Source organism: Arachis duranensis, chromosome 1 (genome assembly GCF_000817695.3).
Source record: "Arachis duranensis cultivar V14167 chromosome 1, aradu.V14167.gnm2.J7QH, whole genome shotgun sequence".
In the NCBI taxonomy this organism is placed as follows: domain Eukaryota; kingdom Viridiplantae; phylum Streptophyta; class Magnoliopsida; order Fabales; family Fabaceae; genus Arachis; species Arachis duranensis.
Window position 1 is genome coordinate 94,747,135 of NC_029772.3, and position 22,283 is coordinate 94,769,417.

Below are 22,283 nucleotides of genomic sequence, written 5' to 3' on the forward strand. Positions count from 1 at the left end.
AAGAGTGACTTGAAGACTCGACCTGCATCTGTTTCATCCATTTCTTTTTTGAAACGACCAATAAGGCCCAATTTGCGAAGCAGGCGCCTACGGAACCCAGCACAATGAGATCTTGTGCCAATTCACGCTACCAACTCGGCTCGGCCGACCATCCCACGAGCGCCTGCAGCTTGCTGACAACCTGCTCCATTCTGTAAAAGGAAGACAACACGCGACACGCGTCAACAACAAATGCACGGAAATGAAATCTCTGTAAATCTGTATGAGCTTACATCTGTACAATAGTGCAACCCAGATAGGATTTTTATGGTGTGGAGCCTGGAGGAACGCACGATAATTGTTATTTTCTGAGACAGAAATAGAAAAAGAGAGAGAAAGGAGAAGGATATTCGATTTCCAACTTGTCCATCTCCGTTCGTCACACAACAACCACACTTTCTTTTGTTCCGCCCGAACTGTAATTCGTTCTTTTTTTTCTTTTTCTCTCTTCCTTTTCTCTAAATTTTGAACTTTTTGATTCTACAATCGAACTTTTCTTTTACAAATTACCCAATTTGCCACCCGTTGTTCTAATTGATCGCTTTGTATCGGACGTTGCCAAGCATATCACTTTGTATCGGACGTTGCCAAGCATACTTGGGGATTAAAGGGCTCCACTTTCCTAATTGGCTCGGTCAGTCACTCTTCTCTCACTCTCACTCTCTCAATGTTCTGACCTCTGCCATCCGCCATTCGCTGCCGGTCGCCTGAGTCTCCTTCATCTACTCGGCTACACGCACAGCCACACATCGCTCTCTACTTTCTGCTCTGCTTCTTCGTACTCTCGCAGTCTCGCTCTCTGTTCTGCTTTGATGCACGTCGAGTCTCTGCCACCGTTCGTCGTGTCCTCTGCCGTCGTTCGTTTGCGCACAGCCGCACACGTCCAAACGTCCCTGCACGACTGCGCCGCTTCTCTGCCTGCACGACTACGCCGCTTCTCTACCTGCACGATTGCGCCGCTTCTCTGCTCAATTCAGGTATGTTTTATAAGAAAAATTTCGTTGTTGTTACTTGAGTTTGTTACTGACTTACTGCATTCTTTAGTTGTTAGTTGTTACTGACTTCAATTTTTTAGTTGTTCTGTGATAGTCTGAGCTCTGAATGTCTGAATTCTAATCATTGTTAATTCATTTTTCATAATTGTAATCTGTAAAGGGAAAAGGGTTGAATTTATTTTAGTTTTGTTGGAGAATGATGTTGATTTATGTCATTGAAAGCTATTGCAGTTTCAAATTTAGTAAATTACAGTGTTATTATGTGTATTCTAAACAAGGTTCTGAAAATCGGACCGGACTGGTCGGTTCGATCAGGTTAACCGAGAATCGATCATCTGGCCGGTCTGATTGACTCCCAAAACCGATTGGTAAAAAATCGGTTAAAAAATTGGTCAAACCGACGGTTAATTGGATGAACCAGATGAACTAGACAGGTTTTCTAAAACCCCGGTTCTCCCCCTTCAGCATCAAAACACTGTCGTTTTGATGAAGGAAAATGAAAAAAAAAATCCACCCCCAAACAGTGTAACACCCTGCCCCTCTCTATTCTCTCTCACTCTCACACCAAAATGAATCCCTAATTTCACCTAACTAACCCTATCAGAGCAAACACCGCCGCTACCGTTAGCCCCCAGCCGTCGTCACTCTTCTCTTCATCATCGTCTCTGTGCTTGTCGTGAAGCCCCACCAGCCACCGTTACCCCAGCCCGCCTCTATAATCGTCGTCATCGGCAGTGACAGAAGGTGCCATCATCATCGCCATCCTCGATCCTCTTCTCCTCTACATCACGCGAACGGTTACTCAATCCTCTTCAAGTGCGTCCTCTCCTCCGTGAATCTCTATCCGGAGCCTCGCCTGGAATCTCTACTCGGGGCCTCACCGTCGCAAACTGATCCTCTTCTGAGCTCACTGTTACCGCCGTTCCTCCCTCACCGTGTCTCTAGTAAGCCGCTGCTTCTTCAGTTTCTATTTTTAAGATTCTGACTTCTGACTTGATTTTCTTTACTAGATTCTGAGTTGGGATTGTGTTCTGAGTTAGGTTGTTGCTTAATGTGATTCTGAAATTAGTTTGGATTGTTTCACTTAGTTTTTCTGTTTCTGGATTTTTTGGATTTGGAGGTTGAGTTGTCTGTATTCTGAGTTTTTGTTGTTGAAAAGCATTGATTTTGTTGAACCTAGTTAGGGTTTGGTTAGTTATAAGAGGCTTGTTGCATTTTAATGGCGATTTCAGGTAGCTGCCAAGTCTCGAGATTTAGGAGCACGCAGTGGTCTTCCATATCGTGTTGATGACCTACGCATGCTTCCTTCCTGCAGTAGATTTTCTTCCAGTTATGCTTTTTTCCACAATAAGAGATTTCATCAATGTGTTTTTCAATTGAATTGTATATTAGCAACCCAAAAAGGGATAATTGAACTATATATTAAGCAAGGTTCTGAAAATCGGACCGGATTGATCGGTTCGATCGAATTAACCAAAAACCGGTCATCTAGCTGGTCCGGTTGATCTCTAAAGCTGTTATGCAAAAAATCGGTTAAAAAACCGGCGGCAGAACCGGTGGTTAACCGACAAACCGAGCAAACCGGCCGGGTTTTTCCAAGTACCGGTTCGCTGATCCAACAATCAAAACGGCGCCGTTTTGATTCCAGAGAAAAAAAAAAAAAAAAATGCTGAGTTATCCCCTTTCTTTCTCTAACAAACACACGCTCACCAGATTCTCCTAAACGGCGAAACCCTATCAGAGCCACCATCACCATCTCCCCTTTCATTCTGCTCTTCTCCTCGCGTCGCCAGAAGCTAAGGTCGGTTCGGGGCTGTTGTTGGCATCGCCGTTTTCTGTCCGAGCTCTCTTTGTCGCTGCTTCTTTGCTCTTCACCGTTGGTCGTCGCCGCTTCTCCACTCCTCGCCGTGGGTCGTCACTGCTTCTCCCCTCCTTGCCGTGCGTCGTTTCTGCTTCTCACCTCCTCGTCGTTTTTGGCTGTGGCCCCTTCTAGTCTCCCGGCCAGTCTTGTCGTCGCTGCCTCTCTGCTCCGCACCGTGTCTCACCGTCGTTGCTTCTCTGTTTCACGTTACCAAAATTCGCAATTTGAATTTCTCTGTCTCGCTGGCTCTATGCTGTCTTTTCCTCTCCTTCGCTGGCAATCCAGATAACGTAAAACCTCCCCTTTATCCTCTTCAATAATGTTCAATTTGTTGTAATACATTGTTTTCTTCTTTATTTTGTTCTGAATATACATATGATATATTATTGATGATTCTGCTGAGTTTTGAGATATTCATTTCTGAAGTTTTATTTGATTTCAGTTAGTTGATGTTGAATTAATTCTGCTGAGATTGAGTTATAAATTTATTTTTTTTAAGTTTAATTTATTAGTTATGCTGAGATTATATTTGTTGAGATTGATATTGAATTAATTCTACTGAATTGAGTTATAAATCCAATCTGTTTTACTTGCTATTTTGGTAAATTGTTATTTTGCTGTCATTGATTCAAAAGAGAAACATTGCTACAATTCTGCATTGAATTTACTATATGGCTTTAAAATAAGGGTTGGATGAAGTTCAGCCAAGGAGATAGTTTACTCATAGGAAAAAAGAATGAAGTTAAGAAGTAAAGAACAAAAAGATTACCTAATTTATGAAAATGGAAAATTCAGGAATGGAAACCTAATTTATAAAGGTTATTCATGCTTTTATATTGTGTTTTTTTTGTTTAGTTAATTTAATTGTTCAGCTTTTGTGTATTCTGAGCTTCTTACTGTGCTGTGGAATTGCTTCTTCTTGTTCAAATTGAAAATTATACTGATTTCTTTTTCTCCCTGCACCATACTAAAATTTTGGGCCTCAAATTTAGGTAGCCTATAATGGATGATTATCTTCTGTTATATCTGGGACTGATATTGTTTGACCAAGCTTAGAAGTTGCTAATGTATTATATATACATGAAGATTGAGAAACTTAGATGAAAGAACCAAGCTTCCACCAATTTTAATTCATACAATGCTTTAATTGCTCTGCACCTTATCTCGCAATATATGCCACTTTGAATTTTTAATAATTTTATGTTATATTTAGCTAAACCGGTTCAACTACGGTTTGACCTCGGTTGAACCATTGAACCATTAAATCAGTTACTTGACCGGTTCATTGACCGGTCCGGTTCTTGCAACCTTGATATTAAGAGAATTGACGTCGAATAATTAGCCTTGACTTGACAATGTTGCCTACAAGATCTTTAATTTCTAGCGGTTTGAGTGGAAATTCTTTGTCTCGTTTAGTTGTTTTAAAGTCATCAATAAATTTAGTGAAAACTAAGCCATTTAATTTTCAATTTAACTCAATCAGAATACTATCAATGAATTTTTCATCTTCAATTTTATTATATCTTAAATTTTTATATACTAATGGATATTTTATAGTAATATGTATTACTCTCTAATGGTCATAATCATAATAATATATTCTTTAAAGAACAATATTTAAAATTGTGAAATTGTGAACCTTTAATACTAAATTATGAATAATTTATTATGTAAAATTGTAAAATTTTGAATTTTATTAAGTTAGAAATTATTGAATTTATATATTTAAAGTTTTATATATAGGTTTTTTATTAATTTTATTTAATATTCAATTAAACCAATTGAACTCCGTTGAACCCCGGTTGAACCTTTGAACCAGTGAATCAGTCACTCTACCGGTTCATTGACCGGTTCGGTTCTCGTAACCTTGGTTCTAAAGTACTTGTTATAATTGTAGTACTATTTTAATTTATTATGTGTTTTGAGGTTGAAATTGTTAATTTTGAATGCGTATATTTGAGTAAATATATATATTATATATGATATATACATATTTTTTTTAAAAATTTGTAATAGGTAAACTCTTACAAGTCTATGAGTCGAGTCTAGGTCAGTTTCACGAGTTTATTTAGACTCGCGAGTTTGACAATCTTGAGTGCAAGATATTAAAGGCTTCATTCCACTTTGGTGTGCTTGATGAATGCAACTTCCATGTTATTGGTAATCCTAAATTTTTCAACCATTTTGCTTTCCATTCTACTTGCTCATTCTTCTCTTGTGAAATTCATCCTGTTTTTGCTCTAGGAATGTATGTAATAGTTTAATGCTTTGAGATTTTATCTTTCTTGTTATTCTGTTTTTTATTTTCTTTACACCTTTCAGATCAGACAGAAGAGGGGGAAAAATGGTGAAATCATCACAATATGAAAGATTTTCAAAGGATTTCGTAATGGGAGGGGTAGCAGCAATCATATCGAAGAGTGCCGCGGCACCAATCGAGAGAGTGAAACTTCTATTGCAAAACCAAGCTGAAATGATTAAAAGAGGGCAACTCAAGAAACCATACATGGGTGTGCGTGATGGATTTAAGAGGGTGTTTGCAGAAGAGGGTGTCATTGCCTTTTGGAGAGGTAACCAGGCCAATGTCATCCCTTCTCAAGTTTGTGAAGTAAATAGGTCATGGCTCATTGTAATCTTTTACTGTTTTTATTGCTTTTCCATGTATCTCTTAGTAATATAGATAAAATAAGGAAGTGGAAATAGAAAACATAGCATGGATCTGGCATGTGCTGCATTTGTATCCATCCTGTATTGAGTTCGGTCTGCACAAGCATCCCGCATTAACGCAGGGTCTGGGGAAGGGCCACATCCAAAGGGTGTAATGTACGCAGTTTAACATGATAATTACATTAGTAGCTGTTTCCACGCTTGAACCCGTGACCTTAAGATCACACGGAGACAACTCTATCATTGCTCTAAGAGGAAATATGTTATTCTATTGCATTTTGGTGGGATGATGCAAATATGTGTTGTAATAGCCAATCTCATTTTTCTGAAATGTGTCCAGTTTGTTTGCAATTAACATTGGAAGCCTTCTATCTTCTTTGTGCTTTTATTGTCAATGCATGTCTAATAGCATCAGCAAGGTATTGGCACTAAAATAAAATAATGGTCAATACATATGGAAGACTATTTGTTTTTACTGTTGTATATTCCCATCAATAATGTGATTGTGTATCAACTTTCAAATAATGGTTTTCTGTGTTTGTTTGAAATAATGTTTGAGCAAACAGTTGATTGGTCTATAGGCTTTCAATTTTGCATTCAAAGGTTACTTCAAAAGCATTTTTGGGCAATCCAAAGAGAGAGATGGGTACATTAAGTGGTTTGCTGGAAATGTGGCTTCAGGAAGTGCCGCGGGAGCAACTACTTCACTGCTTCTTTATCATTTAGATTATGCACGAACACGATTGGGCACTGATGCATTGGAGTGCCGTGCTACCGGTCAGCGCCAGTTTAAGGGGCTAGTTGATGTGTACCGTAAAACCTTGTTAAGTGATGGAGTTGTTGGCTTGTACAGGGGATTTGGGGTGTCAATAGTGGGAATCACAATGTACCGAGGGATGTACTTCGGGATCTATGACACCGTGAAGCCTATCATTTTAGTTGGGCCTTTCGAGGTAAGAAGTACTTATATTTTTGAAGGAGGGCTCAATGTTTCACAATGAATAGGAAAAGTTGTAGTTGGTACTTGATGCTTTAACTGAAAATTCATATGGTATCTTGACAAGTAGTCTGTTTAGTCTGTTTCAGTTTCACAATAATATGTGGGCCCAACGTTGAAGTGACCCTTGATTACGCAGGTTTCCATGATGAACAAACCCTTGAGTTTGAGTATTCATCTTCAGGACATTTAGCAAGTCAGATAACAGTATTTCAGATGACTAGTCACTTAGCACTAGTTCAGTTCTTTGATGATCCTTTTTTCTAATCTGAGCCTTTCTCATTTATTTCTCCACAGGGAAATTTCTTTGCTAGTTTCTTCTTAGGTTGGAGCATTACAACATCAGCAGGGGTTTGTGCATACCCGTTCGACACACTGCGTCGGAGAATGATGCTAACATCTGGACAACCAAACAAGTATTATAACGCAAGGCATGCATTTCGTGAGATTGTTCGTCAAGAGGGTTTTTTAGCTCTATTCCGAGGTGTTACCGCAAATATGCTTCTTGGTGTCGCAGGAGCTGGGGTGCTTGCTGGATATGATCAGCTCAACTGCTTCTCATCTAGGCACTAGTATGCAGGTTCTGAGGGAGAAATACAATTTGAACCTAGAAAACCTATCAACCATTTAGCTTGACTTCAAAGTGCAATTCATTTATATTCTTGGCTGTGAATATTGTACACGGTCAGACATCCATTATTTTGTTACCACAATTCATTTACTTTTTATAGGAGATAAAATGATAGAAGATAAATATTAGCATATTGTTTATTCTGATATACGTACTCAATTTCTAAACCTTAACCGTTGTGTATCGGATAGTATTTCAAGATTTTGACCGATGAGCTTATGAAATAAAATGAAGAGAATAAACCAAAGCGAGGCTGCCATTGATTAGGAAGTAAAAACTGTTATGATTTGGAAGATAAACAGCAACAAGTGGAACCGTACTACTGGAGCAAATAATTGAAGAATCTAAAGAGCTTAAAATTATTGATTAATGGTGCTTGGTGGTACATGTTCAGCTTTCATAATCTTGGTCTTCTTCAGGGGAGGCATCTTGGTACTGCTGATACTCTGCAACAAGATCGTTCATGTTGCTCTCTGCTTCGGTGAACTCCATCTCATCCATTCCTTCTCCAGTGTACCCGTGCAAGAAGGCCTTTCTTCTGAACATGGCAGGAAACTGCTTGCTCACTCTCCTGAACATCTCTTGTATGGAAGTTGAATTGCCAACAAAAGTGGAAGCCATGGGAAGGCCTTTGGGCGCAATATCACAGACGCTCGACTTGACATTGTTGGGGATCCACTCCACAAAATATGAGGAGTTACTGTTCTGCACTAGTATCTGTTCATCCACTTCCTTTGTGCTCATTTTCCCTCTGAATACTGCTGATGCTGTTAAGTAACGACTATGGCGTGGATGGGGATCCACTCCACAAAATATGAGGAGTTTCTGTTCTGCACATTCAGTATCTGTTCATCCACTTCTTTTGTGCTCATTTTTCCTCTGAATACTGCTGACGCTGTTAAGTAACGGCTATGGATCAGCTGCACACATCATGTTCTTGGCATCCCACATCTGTTGTGTGAGTTCTGGGACAGAAAGCACGCGGTAGTTCTGTGACCCTCGAGATGTGAGGGGAGCAAAACCCACCATAAAGAAATGAAGGCGTGGAAATGGGATCAAGTTGACAGCTAGCTTCCTGAGGTCTGAGTTGAGCTGACCTGGGAATCTTAAGCAGTAAGTAACTCCACTCATTGTTGGAGATTTGAATCATTTCCCGGGTCAGCGAACGAGATTTGCAGCAGAGGAAGAGGAGGAGAGAAGAGAATGGCAAGAATTGAAATTGGATGAAAAACCTGACAGACATACTTCCTTTTTCTGAATGCTTCTAATCTGAAATAAAAAAGAAAAGGGAAAAAGTTAAAAAATGAAAAATTTAAGAAATTAAAATCTAATTAATAATTTTTTCAAAAAGAAATAGAGTATATTTTGTAATTATTTTAATGATGGTTAATTATACTCCTACAAAAAAGTAGGAGTAAAGAATCTATGGTCTTTTATGTATATATATGTTATGGAATGTTTGAGGCACAAAAGTTAAAGGAAAAATTAAAACATTGTTATGATAAGAATGAGTATGTGGATGCCATTTATTATGGGCGGCTCATGTTTTCAAGGATGAATGCATTAAAGAAATTTGAAAATGTAAATCTTCCTTCGCCTATAAATAGAGAAGCAACTGAGGGACAATTACGCACATCAATAAACAATTCTCTCTCTCTTTATGTTGCAATACTCATTTCTCTCTCTTTATATTTCTTTATTTATATTTGTTACCTCTTATTTATTTATTTATTTAGTTATTTTATAACACGTTATCAGCACGAAACTCTAACAAAATTTTAGGAAGACTTCAGATAACAAATTTTTATTATGTCGAAACTCTTTTATCTTGAATATAATATTTTTGATATATTTGGAAATAATTATTTATCATGGATATAGATACATCACAGAAGGATAAAGCCAAAGCTATAATTTTTCTTCGTCGTCATCTTGATGTATGATTGAAAAATGAATATTCCACATTAAAAGATCTTGAAGACCTTGAAGAAAGGTACAATCATTAAAAGACGGTGATACTTCCTCAAGCCCGATATGTTAAAAAATTTTTTTCGACTTTCCATGTCTCGAATGTGCTCCTGCAGTATCGAGAAAAAGAATTTAAAAATATTCTGAGTTAATTTCTTGCTTTCTTGTTGATGAACGCAACAATGAGTTACTCTTAAAGAATCATGAAGCGCGCCCAGTTGGTGCCACCCCATTTCCTAAAGTAAATACGACAAATCATTACCCAAGAAGAGGTAAATGACAAGGTTTTAGTACCAAAAAAAATTATGGAAGGAAAAGAAATTATGTTCACGAAGGATCTCACTAGAAGTGAGATAAAGAAAGAAATAATGGGCAAAGTAAATCAATTGAGGATAAATGCTTCCGTTGTGGTGGAAACGGCCATTGGTCACGTATCTGTCGTACCCCAAGACACCTAGTTGATATTTATCAGGCATCCTTGAAAAAGGATGACAAAGGAAAGGAAACAAATTTTGTTTCAAATTATGAAAATTTCACCACTCATTATGATGTATTTAATTTTTTTAAGGATTCTGAAGGAAATATTGGCTATTTGATCAATGATGGAATAGTTTGATATGTGTATGTGTTTGTTAAGTATTCATGTGAATAATTTTACTGTGTATGTACTTCTACTTTTTTTATTATTATTATTATTATCATTTGTCTTTGAAGAAAAATGGCAAGGACATATCCTGAAGATATTTGCTTGTGGATAGTGCAAATTCGCACACTATTCTTAAAAGTGATGTATATTTTACCCATCTTGTGCTAAAAGAAGAATATGTTAATACTATTATTGACTCAGGCAATGTAATAGAAGGCTCCGAAAGAGCTATAATTTTGTTTCCTAGAGGAACAAAATTTATAATAAATAATGCACTATTATCTACCAAGTCTCTGAGGAACTTGATGAGCTTTAAAGATATTCACCGAAATGGATATCATATTGAGACTATGAATGAGGGAAATCATGATTATTTATGTATCACAACTCATGATTTAAATAAAAAGGTTATAATAGAAAAGTTACTCTCACTCTCATCTGGGTTATATCATACCAAGATTAGTGCAATTGAATCACATGCCATTGTAAACCAGAAGTTTACTAACCCAAATGAATTCATAACTTGGCACGACCGATTGGGTCATCCTGGAACAACCATGATATGGAGAATTATTGAAAACTCCCATGGACATTCACTAAAGAACCAGAAGATTCTTAAAACTAGTGAATTTTGTTGTGCTGCATGTTCTCAGGGAAAATTAATTTTAAGGCCATGACCAGTAAAAATTGGATTTGAGTCCCCTGAATTCCTAGAAAGGATTCAAGGTGATATATGTGGACCTATTCATCCACCATGTGGATCTTTTAGATATTTTATGGTCCGAATAGACGCATCTTCAAGATGGTCACATGTGTGCTTATTGTCTTCTTGCCACCTAGCGTTTGCGAGATTACTGACTCAAATTATTCAATTAAAAGGACAATTTCCAGAAAATCCAATCAAAGCAATTCGTCTTGATAATGCTGGTGAATTTACTTCCCAAGCTTTTGATGCTTATTGTATGGTTAATGGAATAAGTGTTGAACATTCAGTAGCTTATGTTCACACACAAATTGGGTTAGCAGAATCACTTATTAAACGCCTCCAATTAATTGCTAGACCCTTACTTATGAGAACAAATCTCCCAACCTCGATTTGGGGGCATGCTATTTTACATGCTGCAGCACTTATTCGTTTGAGGCCAACGCGTTACTATCAGTTCTCTCCTATGCAATTAGCTTTTGGCCAGCAGCCAAATGTTTCCCATTTAAGAATATTTGGGTGTGCGATATATGTTCCCATCGCACTACCTAATCGCACCAAAATAGGACCCCAAAGAAAATTGGGGATATATGTTGGATATGATTATCCCGCTATAGTGAGGTATCTTGAGATACAAACTGGAGATGTATTTAAATTCTGATTTGCGAATTGTCATTTTGATGAATCAAAATTTTCAACATTAGGGGGAGAGAATAAGCTTCCTAAAAAGGAACTTAATTGGAATGCATCATTGTTGATGCATTTAGATCCTCGATCAGGGTAATGTGAACTAGAAATTTAAAAGATTATACATTTGCAAAGAATAGCAAATGAATTGCCTGATGCAATGTTCGATACAAAGAGGATAACCAAATCTTATATACCAGCGAAAAATGCCTCAATTCGAATTGATGTCCCAGTAGGACAAGTAGCCACTGAAGCAAATTCACGCCAGAAGCGTGTAGGGCCGAAAATGCCCCAATTCGAATTGATGTCCCATTAGAACAAATAGCCACTGAAGCAAATACACGCCAGAAGCGTGGCAGACCTGTCGGTTCCAAAGATAAAAATCTTCGAAAGAGAAAAGAGGTAAATACTATTCCTGTTGAAAAAGACATAGTAGAGACACCTGCAATTGTCCAAAATTCTGATATAATTTTAACGTCAGAAGACGTTCAGGTACCTGAAAATTGTGAAAATGATGAGATCTTGATAAATTATGTCTTTACAGGAGAGAAATTGGATCGAAATAAGACAATTGTCAATGAAAATTTGCATATAATGTGGCATTAAATATCATGCATGAAAGTAAGGATTTTGAGACAAGATCAGTCGAAGAATGTCGACAAAAAAATGATTGGTCAAAATGGGAAGAAGCCTTGAAGGTTGAATTAGACTCACTTGCAAAACGTGAAGTCTTTGGACCTGTAGTCCGTACACCAGAAGATGTAAAACCTGTTGGATATAGGTGGGTATTTATGAGAAAACAAAATGAAATTGTGCGCTATAAAGGCTGACTTATGGCACAAGGTTTTTCACAAAAGCCCGGTATAGATTATGAAGAAACATATTCCCCTATAGTGGATGCGATAACATTGCGTTATTTGGTCATTTTATCTTTATATCATAAACTGCATATGCATTTAATGGATGTGGTAACAGCCTATTTGTACGGCTCATTAGATCAGGATATCTATATGAAAGTCTCTGAAGGACTAAAGATATCTAAACCATCCAGTGAATATTCGCAAGGGTTATACTCAATTAAATTGCAAAGATCTTTATATGGTCTAAAGCAATCTGGACGAATGTGGTATAATCGTCTTACTGAGTATCTGGCCAAAAATAGATTCAAGAATGATGATATTTGTCCATGTGTTTTCATAAAGAAATCTGCATCTGGATTCATTATAATTGCTGTGTACGTTGATGATTTAAATATCATTGGGACTCCTGAAGAGATTCTAACAATTATAAAAACTCTAAAAGAAAAGTTTGAGATGAAAGATCTTGGAAGAACTAAATTTTGTCTCAGCCTGCAGATCGAGCATGTAAAAAATGGGATCTTTATTCATCAAACAACATACATAGATAAAATCTTGAAGAGATTTTATATGGATAAGTCACATCCATTAAGTACCCAATGATCGTAAGATCTTTGGATGTGGATATCCTTGGTCCTAAAGTACCATATCTTAGTGCTATTGGAGCGCTAATGTATCTTGCTAATAATACTATATCATTCGCAGTGAATTTACTAGCAAGATATAGTTCCTCTCCAACCAGAAGACATTAGAGTGGAATCAAACAGATCTTTCGATATCTTCATGGAACGGTTGATATGAGATTGTTTTATCCCTATGGATCCAAGTCACAATTAGTTGGCTATGCAGATATTGGATATTTGTCTAATCCACATAAAGGGAGATCTCAAACCGGATACCTGTTCACATATGGTGGTACAACTATATCATGGAGGTCCACGAAATAGACAATTGCAGCAACATTCTCTAATTATGCTGAAGTACTAACGATACATGAAGCTAGTCGCGAATGTTTTTGGATGAGGAGTGTGATCCAATATATTCTGTCATCATATGTGGACTGGTTGATCAGAAGATAGCTCCAAATGTCCTGTTTGAAGATAATAAAGCATGCATTGCTCAACTTAAAGGTAGATACATCAAAGATCCGTTCAAATGATAATCTAGCATATTTATTTACAAAGTCACTCCCAAAATCTTCATTTGAAAAATTGGTACATCATATTGAGATGTGTCGATTTCGAGATGTTAAATGATGTCGACAAGAGCGGGAAACTGTACTCTTTTTTTCTTGGTCAGATTTTTTTCCATTAGGTTTTTCTTGACAAAGTTTTTAATGAGGCAGTTTCCGTCACAAAGGATTTTGTACTCTTTTTCCTTCACTAAAGTTTATTCCCATTGGATTTTCTATAGTAAGGTTTTAACGAGGTATAATCCTAAATTACATCCAAGGGAGAGTGTTTTGATAAGAATGAGTATGTGGATGTCATTAATTATGGGCGGCTCATGTTCTCAAGGATGAATGCATTAAAAAAATTTGAAAATGTAAATCTTCCTTTGCCTATAAATAGAAAAGCAACTGAGGGACAATTACACACGTCAATAAACAATTCTCTCTCTCTTTATCTTACAATACTCCTTTCTCTCTCTTTATATTTCTTTATTTATATTTGCTACCTCTTATTTATTTATTTAGTTATTTTATAACAACCATGAATTTGTTTTGACTCATTAAATTTTTTTCATAACAAAGTTCTTTTAAATTAGACGAAGGTTTTTCTTCTAAAAGAAAAATTATTTTACTTTCTCATAAGCTTAATTAAATATTAACGTTTAATGGATTTTTAAAAATTGCGAGCCGCGGCATTACAACGCCAACGCCCTGTCATTTGAATTATAAAAAATGAAACATGGAATAACCCAAAAGGCATACTTTGATTAAAAATTAGAAATTCATAACATGATGTGATTATCAATTATATCAAGTGTAGTCCATGTACCGTGTACATTTCATTACACATATAACACAGCTGTAGGACCCTTCTCTTTCCTTTCTCTTTCTCCTACGCGTTTATTAAGTAGTTCCTTTTTTCCCCTCCCTCTCTTTTTCTCAAAATAATAATAATAATAATAAAACGTTTGCTTATATTTAAATAGAGCAAGCTTAAGTGGCGTCTCTTTCTGGTTTCAAATTTCGAATTGGTAAGGAAAAAAGCAATGGCATCGCACTACTTCCTTAGCTGCTTTATCAGCAGCGTCGCCGTTCTATCCATCATATTGATTCAAACGACGCCGTTTTCTGCGGCCCAGTCAGCATCCTGTAACGGCATACTCGTCTCCTACGCCTACACCGGCGGGACGCGCCTCCCGCCCAATGTCTCCGATGCGGCCAAGCAACCGTACCGGTTCGAGTCCACGCTCACTGTTCTCAACAACGGCCTCGACGACCTCAAGTCATGGAAGGTCTTCGTCAAGTTCCAGCACAATGAGTTCCTCGTCTCTGCCTCCGGCGCCGTCCTCGCCGACGGCACCACTCTCCCCGCCGCTGTCGGTAACGGCACCATCTTCGCTGGATATCCTATGACTGACCTCAAGACTGCGGTGGAAACCGCCGGCGACTTGACGCAGATGCAGGTCCAGATCGATCTCGTTGGCACTGTTTTTGGAGTGGCGCCGCCCACTGTTCCTCTTCCTTCCTCCATCAATCTCGCCAACGACGGATTCATCTGTAAGAAGCCAACTGGTCAAGGTAACATTTCTCGTTTTCGCGTGATTTAATTCTTCTAAACTGAGATTGTGATTTGGATTTGGATTTGTGTTTAGGTTAGGTGTTTGATCTTAGAATTTAAGTTAGGGGAATGTGGTCTGACTAGTGTTGACATTGAAAAAGAAAATAATGTTGGTTTTTTCAGGGAAGAATGTGAGTAATGTGTGTTGCACAAAGGATCCGAAGTTCAAAACGAACATAACCATAGATGATGAGTTCCTTCCCCGTCAAGATGGTGATCTATCAATCATGTATGATGTGATTAGAACTTATGATTCCAATTACTGGGCTGAGGTTACCATTGCAAACCATAACCCTCTCGGTCGTCTTGACAATTGGAAATTGAGCTGGGATTGGATGAATGATGAGTTCATATACTCAATGAAAGGCGCTTATCCTTATGTTGTGGATGCTTCTGATTGTGTCTTTGGTAAGCAAGGGACATTCTACAAGGAACTTGACTTTGCCAATGTCTTGAATTGTGAGAGAAGGCCAACCATCATTGATCTTCCTCCCACCAAGTTCAACGATACGGATCTTGGTAAGATCCCTTTTTGCTGCAGGAATGGTACTATATTGCCGCCCTCGATGGACCCCAGCAAATCCGTTTCGAAATTTCAGATGCAGGTTTTCAAGATGCCGCCCGCTCTCAATCGCTCTCAGCTTTCCCCACCACAGAACTGGAAGATAAATGGCACCCTCAACCCAACTTACAAGTGTGGCCCTCCCGTGAGAGTGAGTCCTAGTGAAAATCCGGATCCATCTGGCTTGCCGTCGAACAAGACAGTGATGGCAAGTTGGCAGGTTGTGTGCAACATAACGAAGCCCAAGGGAGCAACCAGCAAATGCTGTGTCTCATTTTCAGCATATTACAATGATTCGGTTATACCTTGCAAAACATGTGCCTGTGGATGCCCCAGTAACACTGCAAGAACATGTAGTACTACTGCACAGGCTATGTTCCTTCCACCAGAGGCACTTCTTGTTCCTTTTGATAACCGAACTGCGAAAGCTGTTGCTTGGGCTGATCTGAAGCATCTACCGGTTCCGAAACCAATGCCATGTAGTGACAACTGTGGTGTAAGCATCAACTGGCATGTATACACAGACTACACTAAAGGGTGGAGTGCAAGAGTCACTCTTTTTAACTGGGGTGACACTAATTTCGCAGATTGGTTTGCTGCAGTGCAAATGGATAAAGCAGCTGCAGGTTTTGAGAAAATGTATTCATTCAATGCAACCACCCTAGACGGTGTAAACAATAATACCATATTGATGCAAGGTTTGCCAGGACTGAACTACCTTGTCGCGGAAGCAGATGGTGCCAACCCTCTTAACGATCCTAGGGTGCCTGGTAAACAACAATCAGTAATCTCATTCACCAAGAAAACTACACCGGGAATTGATGTTGCTCATAGAGATGGGTTTCCCACTAAAGTGTTCTTCAATGGCGAGGAATGTTCACTTCCTTCGGTGTATCCAACGAGTAGTGGATTCAGGGAGGTCTTGTCCTGGAAAAGTTCTATCGTTCTGTCTCTGTTGCTGGTTATCTTGATGCGGTAACAGTGGTCATGTTTTGATTGTGAAATCTTGCTTGCGTCGGTTTCTGAGGCAGTTTTACATTCATATGTTGATATCATCACAGAGATTCAGTGAGAGACGTTAGTTCTGTTGTAACATTCAAGCTGTATGACTGATTTGGATGCTGTGCTTTGCCAATCCTTGTTCAATTGGTATGATTCTTTAGAGAATGTTATGGTATAGAAAATGTAGATTTATTGTATTAGATGACAGAAATATATTTCTTTTGTTTTTTTTTTTATTATTCTAAGATCATCTTCATATATATTGCATTCGTTTTTCCTGATCATATATGACATTGAGTCATTGATTGGAATCGCTTATTAGTGTGTCTAGTCTCGAGACCCAAAATCCAAATGGAGGTCAATTGACAATTACTTTGATGCTCTTCGAAAATTAGAGAATAAATTTAATTATATACATATTTAATACATGAAATCATTTTTTTGTATATTTTATTTTAAAATCTATGTAATTAGTTTATGTATCATTTTTAGTGATGTAATTAGTTTATGAATCATTTTTGTGTTAAAAATATGCACAACAAAAATTACACAATAATAAAGAATCTCTAATTTCGAAAGAATATGAATGAAACAATTACCAAAGTATATTTATCCGTGCAGAATAAAAATATATACATGACCCTAAAAATATTGGCGAGGTCAAGAGTTAATTAGCTTGACCAAACTTGAATGTGGTTAAACCTATAATCTGACTTACAAGTAAAATTAAATTGTACATTAAAAACGATATATTAGAACTATAAGTGAATTACCATATTAACCTCTATAAAGATAGCAAAGCTTTATTATTGAGTATCTAATCCTAGCAAATCTCTTCTCTGAGCACCGTTAAGTATGCATATGTTGATAACCAGCTCTTAAACAACTGTGCTTTATAGTAACAAAAATGTTTTGGCTTCTTGCAGAATAACAAATGAAACCTCCCAAAGAAATGGCACCAGAGAGACCCATAATCACTGATCAGTTGGTTAATCACTTCCTATTAATCAAGTTACTATTGTTATTGTACAGGCCATAGGGAATGCAAAACATAATATGACAAATATAAAAGCACAAACAAAAGTATCTAAGTACAAGAACAACCAGAAAAGAATAGCAAGACCCAATGTCTTGAGCAACCAAATGGAAATATTTACATGCCTAAGGTAAGTCATTTGCTTACTTTGACCAACATACACTAGAAGAGAAAATGAAAAAGGAACAAAAGGAAAATAATGTTCACAATTGTTATTAGTGTTAGAAATGCTCCTACGAGTCTGCAGATGTATCAAAACCTTGCTTCTGCAATCCTCCCTAACCCAACATACCTTCATCAACACCCTAAAGTTAGAAGCTTACTAGGAATTTTGTTATTCAAAGCAGTCAAAAATTGTCCATGCCCTTTGCATATATGCAGTTGAGGCATCTTTATCGCGTCTTTAACAGATTTCGTGTCGAGACTAAACCACTGTCGTTCGCTATTTCCAGAAGTCTGAATATCTGTTTGTTGAACAATTTACACTCAGTTGCAAACTAGCTGATTGCAGAATGATAAAGCATATGTAACAGCAACTATTTACACTGGCAACTGCAACTGGAAGGAACTATACAAGGTCTGTTCTAGACCGGAACGTTATCCAGGGAATACCCATCGAAGTCAAAATCATTCTCAGCTGGTCCAATGCCTTCTTGCTGCCAGAACCATACAGATGTGATTTCTATAAAGTAAAAAGCTATAACAAGCATATAAGAATTTAGTGAATTAGCGAACACGGAAAGGATCAAAGGACCAACCTGTTTGAGAAGTGCACTCATGAGATCCTCCTGCCCATAATGCTCAGGATAGAAGTTAGTTTGGGAGCTTGCATCAGGGATTCTTTCGGTCTTAACCCTTATTGAGTTGTCAGTGACGAGTGTATTGAGGTGTTGATTTTGGAGAGTGCCTTGCTCCATGCTTTCACTCGCAGAGAATATAGGCTTTACAATCATGGTATTGGCATCTCTGCTTTGTCCCGTCTGTTGGTTAGAAGAAAAGCTCTGCTGCACTAAAACTGAAGGCGAGACATCAATGTTACCATGTAAAGGATTTGCATGCTGAGAGGCAGCATTATACGTAAGGCTTGGATTCGATACCTCCCAATCATGTGGCTTTTGCAGTTCACTAAAAATGTCATAATTTGGAACAAACCCGCCTGCCCGTTTAATTCCAGAAGTAACTTCTTCTTGAAACGAGCCTTTTGTTGTGATACTGGATATACCAGGAGTGCTTCCAAGAGGGAAACTGCTGATGGGCATTTCAGTGGTTTGATTGATGGGAAAATTCATCATTGAAGAGCTTTGTGAAATAGGATTGTAGCCAGGTGCTCTGGTACTACCCGCAATCCCATTCCTGCCCATAAGAGCATTAGAAGTTCCATTTGATGCACTAGGCTGCCCCAAAGATGATGGGAGTCTGGGAAGGTGAGGACCAGTATTTTCACTTAGCATGTGTCCTCTGGGTTGGGATTGTGCCATCTGCATTAACAAGGGATTGCTCTGTGTAGAAGCATTGACTCGGACGGTCATGTTGCCAAGGGGTTGGGATGATTGGTGCAAACTGGCAAGCTGCTTTGGTTCCATATTTGTTGGGATTCCGTGAAGTAAGTTCACTGGTTTACTATTACTCAAATGTTGTTGTTGTTGTTGCCCTTCAGTGAATCTTAACCTTGGATTTTCAAAACTAAAAAGGTTTCTTTGATCCATGATGGGCATGGGTAAGCCCCCCTTCGGAGCTGACCTACCAAGTCCGGCTGCTTGAAGTGTGGCTAGACTTTGTGCTGGAAGTTGGCCAGCAGCTGCAAGAGTTTGAAGATCAATTCCGTTAATCGAAGAAATTGTCCCAAATGTTGCATCTTGAGGATTCATGAAGGAACTGTTCATGTTATTCTGATGCTGAGAAACCCCACTCAACCTTCGGAGGTACAAACGATATTTCTGCAATGAACAAGGGAAAAATGTGTTAGCTCCTTCAGGTAATCATCTAATAGCAAAGGTGACCACAACAACCGGTAGAAGTAGGGATACAAAATTTTAATCTTGAATCTATTCATCCCAAAGTACACATTGCATGACAATATAATACCTGAAGGTGGCTGGCTACATTTTCTCTGGTGAGTCCAGGAACATTCATCAATTCAAGAATCTTTTTGGGTACAGCCTCTGTATAAACATCAAATTTGAAAACATAAGAGGAGGTCATATATTTTAAGAAACGTCTAATTAATCAGCTAAGGTTCGAGAACACTGTAATTCTTCCCAACTAAGATACAACAGCCAAACTTGATCCTATTAAGTGTGGTTGGCTACTATACAGCTTAGTCAATGCTATGGTGTCCTATCATAAACTATATCTAATGATAAACTATTAAAAACTAAATATTTCTTAATTGTTTCGCTTATTATTTTTCTTAATCTCCCTCTACTCTAATTATTAGTCAACCATCTATCTAATCTACTCTCCTTAGAGACAAACTACCAATTTAGTGAGATACAACTAGATTAAGTGATTTTCATGAGCAACAATCTGCAACCCGTATGTGTTATCGACACGGTGAAATTGTAGTTTTGAGGATTTCACAGCTCATGTATGCAATTAAACAAATACATGCATACCCTTTGGATGATGCATCCAAAGTGCTGTTATGCATTGTTATGCTGAATTAGGCATAGGTGTGCATGGAAAGGGAAAAGGGAAAATTTTTTCACATACTATCAATTCCCAGTTGATCTACAGCAGCTACAAACTGTTGATGCAGCTCAACAGACCAAACAACTCTTGGCTTCTTTAAAGTTGAAGTGTCATCTCTTTCCTCTGCTTCCTCTTCCTCATCCCTCCTCTTCTTCGAGTTTCTCCAGTTGCTTTCATTTGCCGACGACGAGTAATCCGCGTCATCCGATGCCTTCTGCTGTCGGTCTCCTTCTTCGGCACTACCCGACTGCTCAGTATCTCTCCATTCATTCTTTCTCTTGCGAACAACATGCTGCCATATGTTCTTCAAAGCCTCTATGCGAACCGGTTTAATTAAGTAATCGCAGGCACCGTGTGTTACACCCTTCATAACAACGTTTTTACCATCATCTGCAGACATCACTGTAACAAGTAACAAGCATAGCACAAAACCATGTCAGTCTCAAACCCATCAATGCAGTGCACATACGGATCTAAGCTGATGAATAAGAACACTTACTGATAACAGGGAGGTCCATTTCCAAGCCAATGTGTTCTAACAGTTTAAATCCATCCATGTCTGGCATATGCACATCACTGATAACAATGTCAAACCCATTTTTATTCTTTCGCAGAAGTGTGAGTGCTTTCTCTGCTGTATTGCATTTGGTAACTGAAATGGATACAACAAAATTCCTCAAAATTTAGAATTCAACTGAGTAATCACATAAGACAAAATAGCACACAAATCGAACACCCAACTTGCTGCAAAGGCTCTTACTTCTTGGAATAAAGTCAATACAACAAATCTGGCTTCTGAAACACAAGAGCAAGAGAACTAGAGAAGCACCACATGAAGTAAAAGGGAACCAAACTTGAAGAGAAGTATACATACAAGAATCCAAGAACAATTCATGAAAGGATTGCAATAACAAATTTTGCGATCACCAAATAACTATCTACATGCATGTAATATAGTTGGGGGAAAAAAGGGACAAGCTTTTCTTTTTCCTTAGTTTTTGGTTCAAGAAATTGAACCTACAAATCGGAAAATCGAAATTGAAGAGAGCCAGAGAGAGAGAGAGGTGATTGAGTTGTAGTACCTTCGTAAAGACAAGTTCGGAGCATCTTCTCGAGAATCATGAGACACGTGGGATCATCGTCCACAACAAGGACCCGCAGACCCGCCGGAAACTGGTCGGAGACGGCGTCGGCGGATTTCACAGCAGCACCTGAAGTAACCGTCGACATGGATCCCCTTCCGTTGCTGAGATTCATGGTTAAGTTGAGTTCAGAGATCCAAACAGCCACAGCGACACAACAAACTGAGACAAAAACATGAAACAAAAACAGAACAGCGGTTTCTGTTTTCTGAGGTTTCACATAATTGAAATTGAGAAGTCTGTGAAACAAACAAAGAAGTAGTTGTTGGGAGCCGAGTTCAATTATTCAACGAGAAGCAACTGAAATGAAAGGAGAACGCAGGAATCGGAGAAGAAGAAATTAAAAAACAAAAAGGGGAAATGGAATTTTCGGACACAAAATTATTTATATAAACATGTTTTGTGCCTTAATAACCTCCAGCTTATGTTATGTCCTTCTGTTTCTTTTCTGGTTTCTTCTTATTTTTCACATCTTCCATTTATGAAATTTTAATTTAATTTTTATTAATCTTACATTTAGTATTAATTATGAATTATGAAAAATAAATAATAACGATATTCCAAGTTATGTGTCATTCCTGAGAGAGTGGATCCAGCTCATTCATTGGAGGAACTTGCCCCTCCTCCTCTTAAATTAAATCTACTCTTCCCACACATTTTTAACAACTCATGCTTTGGAATTTTACTGCCTATGCTCACAACTTTAATTAATTCTCTTTCTCTTTTTCTTTTTTGATGGATTTTTTTTATTAGGGAATTTTTTTTTGTTTTTCTATTATCCTCTTGTTGTAATCATTTATTAAATTTGCTTTTGTAGCTGTTAGCACTTAGCACCCAATAATTTCACGTATGTTAGTGCCTTTCAAAAAAGTAGTAGGTTCAATCACAGACAAAATGGTTTATCTTTAAAATATATATTGAATATTATCAATTATTTTTTTATAATGTATTTTTCGTATATTTATTTAAAGATGAAATTTTTCTAATAATAATAATAACTTTAACATGTA

At 37.8% G+C, this 22,283-nt stretch overlaps 4 protein-coding genes across 4 annotated transcripts; 3 read left to right on the top strand and 1 right to left on the bottom strand.

The window, feature by feature from the left end:
* The first annotated feature begins 2,707 nt into the window (after nucleotides 1-2,707).
* On the top strand, nucleotides 2,708-7,313 carry LOC107463202 (ADP,ATP carrier protein ER-ANT1). The gene is made up of 4 exons (XM_052258444.1): nucleotides 2,708-3,185; nucleotides 5,218-5,494; nucleotides 6,144-6,515; nucleotides 6,857-7,313. Exons 2-4 carry the CDS (start codon nucleotides 5,240-5,242, stop codon nucleotides 7,130-7,132), a joined length of 903 nt encoding a protein of 300 aa, XP_052114404.1. The 5' UTR covers nucleotides 2,708-3,185; nucleotides 5,218-5,239; the 3' UTR covers nucleotides 7,133-7,313.
* Nucleotides 7,314-7,453: 140 nt separating this feature from the next.
* Nucleotides 7,454-8,367, top strand: LOC110273064 (uncharacterized). Its single transcript, XM_021125918.2, has one exon. It carries the CDS (start codon nucleotides 7,654-7,656, stop codon nucleotides 7,966-7,968), a length of 315 nt encoding a protein of 104 aa, XP_020981577.1. The 5' UTR covers nucleotides 7,454-7,653; the 3' UTR covers nucleotides 7,969-8,367.
* Nucleotides 8,368-14,193: 5,826 nt separating this feature from the next.
* Nucleotides 14,194-16,639, top strand: LOC107463180 (COBRA-like protein 7). The gene is made up of 2 exons (XM_016081927.3): nucleotides 14,194-14,800; nucleotides 14,964-16,639. The coding sequence occupies exons 1-2, from the start codon at nucleotides 14,269-14,271 to the stop codon at nucleotides 16,379-16,381; spliced, it is 1,950 nt and encodes a 649-aa protein (XP_015937413.1). The 5' UTR covers nucleotides 14,194-14,268; the 3' UTR covers nucleotides 16,382-16,639.
* Nucleotides 16,640-17,378: 739 nt separating this feature from the next.
* Nucleotides 17,379-21,698, bottom strand: LOC107463170 (two-component response regulator ARR1). Its single transcript, XM_016081916.2, has 6 exons — nucleotides 21,214-21,698; nucleotides 20,631-20,783; nucleotides 20,153-20,533; nucleotides 19,526-19,602; nucleotides 18,199-19,377; nucleotides 17,379-18,096 (listed from the first exon to the last, which is right to left on the bottom strand). Exons 1-6 carry the CDS (start codon nucleotides 21,386-21,388, stop codon nucleotides 18,025-18,027), a joined length of 2,037 nt encoding a protein of 678 aa, XP_015937402.1. The 5' UTR covers nucleotides 21,389-21,698; the 3' UTR covers nucleotides 17,379-18,024.
* Nucleotides 21,699-22,283: the final 585 nt, after the last annotated feature.

Coding starts and splice junctions, on each gene's coding strand:
- LOC107463202 (XM_052258444.1), top strand. CDS start 5,240: ATGGTGAAATCATCACAATATGAAAGATTTTCAAAGGATTTCGTAATG. Junction 5,495..6,143: donor CCAATGTCATCCCTTCTCAA/GTTTGTGAAGTA, acceptor ATTGGTCTATAG/GCTTTCAATTTTGCATTCAA. Junction 6,516..6,856: donor TTTTAGTTGGGCCTTTCGAG/GTAAGAAGTACT, acceptor ATTTCTCCACAG/GGAAATTTCTTTGCTAGTTT.
- LOC110273064 (XM_021125918.2), top strand. CDS start 7,654: ATGTTGCTCTCTGCTTCGGTGAACTCCATCTCATCCATTCCTTCTCCA.
- LOC107463180 (XM_016081927.3), top strand. CDS start 14,269: ATGGCATCGCACTACTTCCTTAGCTGCTTTATCAGCAGCGTCGCCGTT. Junction 14,801..14,963: donor TAAGAAGCCAACTGGTCAAG/GTAACATTTCTC, acceptor TGGTTTTTTCAG/GGAAGAATGTGAGTAATGTG.
- LOC107463170 (XM_016081916.2), bottom strand. CDS start 21,388: ATGAATCTCAGCAACGGAAGGGGATCCATGTCGACGGTTACTTCAGGT. Junction 19,603..20,152: donor AGATCAACTGGGAATTGATA/GTATGTGAAAAA, acceptor ATGTTTATACAG/AGGCTGTACCCAAAAAGATT. Junction 19,378..19,525: donor ATGTAGCCAGCCACCTTCAG/GTATTATATTGT, acceptor TGTTCATTGCAG/AAATATCGTTTGTACCTCCG.